This window comes from Quercus robur, chromosome 8 (assembly GCF_932294415.1).
Source record: "Quercus robur chromosome 8, dhQueRobu3.1, whole genome shotgun sequence".
Taxonomy (NCBI): Eukaryota; Viridiplantae; Streptophyta; class Magnoliopsida; order Fagales; family Fagaceae; genus Quercus; species Quercus robur.
In genome coordinates, this window is record NC_065541.1 from 10,177,745 (window position 1) to 10,180,129 (window position 2,385).

Below are 2,385 nucleotides of genomic sequence, written 5' to 3' on the forward strand. Positions count from 1 at the left end.
TTCAGAGTTAAATTTGAATTGAAACAGATTTGGTCCTACATCGAGTATTTGGAGCTTTGTATCCATTCCCCAAGCTCTTCAGATTGTGTTCTTAGCCACCATTTTGTTAAAGGATTTGCAGGTTAATAGTTTGCCAATGAGACTGAGGTATCAACTCTCAAGTTCATCTTCTCTATCCTCGTTTAGTATCTCAATTACTTCCTCTGCTTCCACAGTTAGTTTCATTTTTTCCAGTTCATTGATAACGTCGTCAGCCATGAGTATGAGAAACAGAGTAGATGGGTAGGTAGGTAAGTGATCTAGGAAAAGAGAAAATCTAATACCCTTAGGTTTTACCTAAGGGAGGGAGGAAACTCGTTATGGAACGAGAGGGAAAGCTCCTACAGCGAGGAGAGAACATGTTTTGATTGTTCCATAGTTTTTAAATATGCTTTCATTCCACCATCTTATCATATATATTCCAAACTACATAATACAGATTCAGGATTTTATTTTTGTGTAATCATCATTACAGTGTACCAAACATGCCTTTATAATTAGTGTCCTTATTTTCTAGACTTGAATTGAACTAAAACATGCAAACATTTTAGATTTTTCATAGCTTGGAAGTTTTGAGTGGCAAACAATCAAAGTTAGCACATCATTAACACCGCTTCTATTGCTTTACACTCAAAACTTGACCACCCCAACAAAAGTTGTGTCATTAAATTTATTCAAATGAACATATGCTCTTATAAGCTAAAGATTTAGGAATATTCTAGTCATTAGTTATAAATTAATGGATAGAAAATTTTTACAAAATATAATTTATTATCTTTTATTTTTCATCTAAATATGAAAAATTATAGTTATAATAATTATTAATAAGCTTTTATTATAGTTGCATTTGTATATTGAATTGTCTATTCTACCATTTAAATAAAATATTGTGTAAATTCTAATGAATTGTTTAAATATAGAATAGAATTTAAATTAATATTATTGGGTTAAAAAAATGTCAAACATCTTCTGTTTTTTTTTTTTTTTTGGGGGAAGGTCAAACGTCTTTGATTATATTATATACAAATCATTTTTGGTGCAATAAAATATAAATATAAGAGAAATAGAATAAAAATTATACTATTTTTTTCTTAAAGAATCTCAACACTATTGGGCTGAGGGCTAAGGCCCAACATCAGTGCAATAACATTCTTTGATTTGGTCTCCTCCATGATAACTGGTCAACAATCCAACTACCTCCTCCCTTCGCCTTCCTGTGAGCCATTTTCTCTTGCATCACACCTAAAAAGCCTAATAACCTATTTATTAGGAATGGTCCCAAACTAACCCCTTTTTTTTTGTCGATGATTGCCTGATTTTTTGCAGATCTACCTTGGAGGAATGCCATAAAATTCAGGAGTTGCTTGGGTACTACGAAGTGGCATCAGGTCAAATGATTAATAAGGAGAAAATGACTCTCTTCTTTAGCAAGAATACTGAGGACTCCTCTCAGGTTGCTATCCAAGTTGCTTTACAGGTCTCGGCTATTCGCCACTATGACAAGTATTTGGGGCTACCTTCCTTTGTTAGTCGGAATAGGACAGAGTGTTTCACTGAGATCAAAGAAAGAATTTGGGCTGAAATGCAAGGGTGGAAGGAGAACCTATTTTCTCAAGCTGGCAAGGAGGTCATGATTAAAGTTGTGGTTCAATCCATTCCAGTTTACTCTATGAATGTTTTTAAATTACCAGTGGGTTTATGTTAGGATATTAAGGCAATGATTCGGAAGTTTTGGTGGGGTAATGGAGAGACTAAGAAGATTCATTGGGTAAAGTGGAGCTCTCTTTGTTCTTCAAAATCTATTGGCAGTATGCGGTTTCAGGACCTTCAAAAGTTTAATAATGCCATGTTGGCCAAGCAGGTTTAGCGCTTAATTCATGATAAAGATACTCTACTATATAAAGTTTTTAGTGCCAAATATTTTCCTACAGGTAGTATACTTGATGCCCCTGTCCATCCAAAGAGTTCTTACGCATGGAAAAGTATCCTGCAGGCACGAGAGGTAGTTAATAAGGGCGCAATATGTAGGATTAGGAATGGCGAAACAATTAAGGTCTGGGATCATCAATGGCTGCCTGAACTGGGGTGTAGTAGAATTATATCTCCTAGAGCGAGTTCTACTGTGGATAGGGTCAGTGAGTTGTTTTATCCAAATTCTAGAGTCTAGAATCCGGGTAAGTTGGCTACTTGATTTTTACCTTGGGAGGCTGAGAAGGTTAGGGGGATATATGTGGGTGAAGATGAGGTTGAGGATGTTTTAATCTAGCCGCTGTCCTCGTCGGGGAGTTATAGTGTGCAAAGTGCATATCATATGTTAATGGAAGCTGAGAATTCTGTTCTACCAAG

The 2,385-nt window shown here is 35.4% G+C and overlaps 1 protein-coding gene across 1 annotated transcript; it reads left to right on the plus strand.

Annotated features, from left to right (window-relative positions):
• Window positions 1-1,450: 1,450 nt before the first annotated feature.
• Window positions 1,451-1,906, plus strand: LOC126695834 (uncharacterized). Its single transcript, XM_050392637.1, has 2 exons — window positions 1,451-1,699; window positions 1,745-1,906. The coding sequence occupies exons 1-2, from the start codon at window positions 1,451-1,453 to the stop codon at window positions 1,904-1,906; spliced, it is 411 nt and encodes a 136-aa protein (XP_050248594.1).
• Window positions 1,907-2,385: the final 479 nt, after the last annotated feature.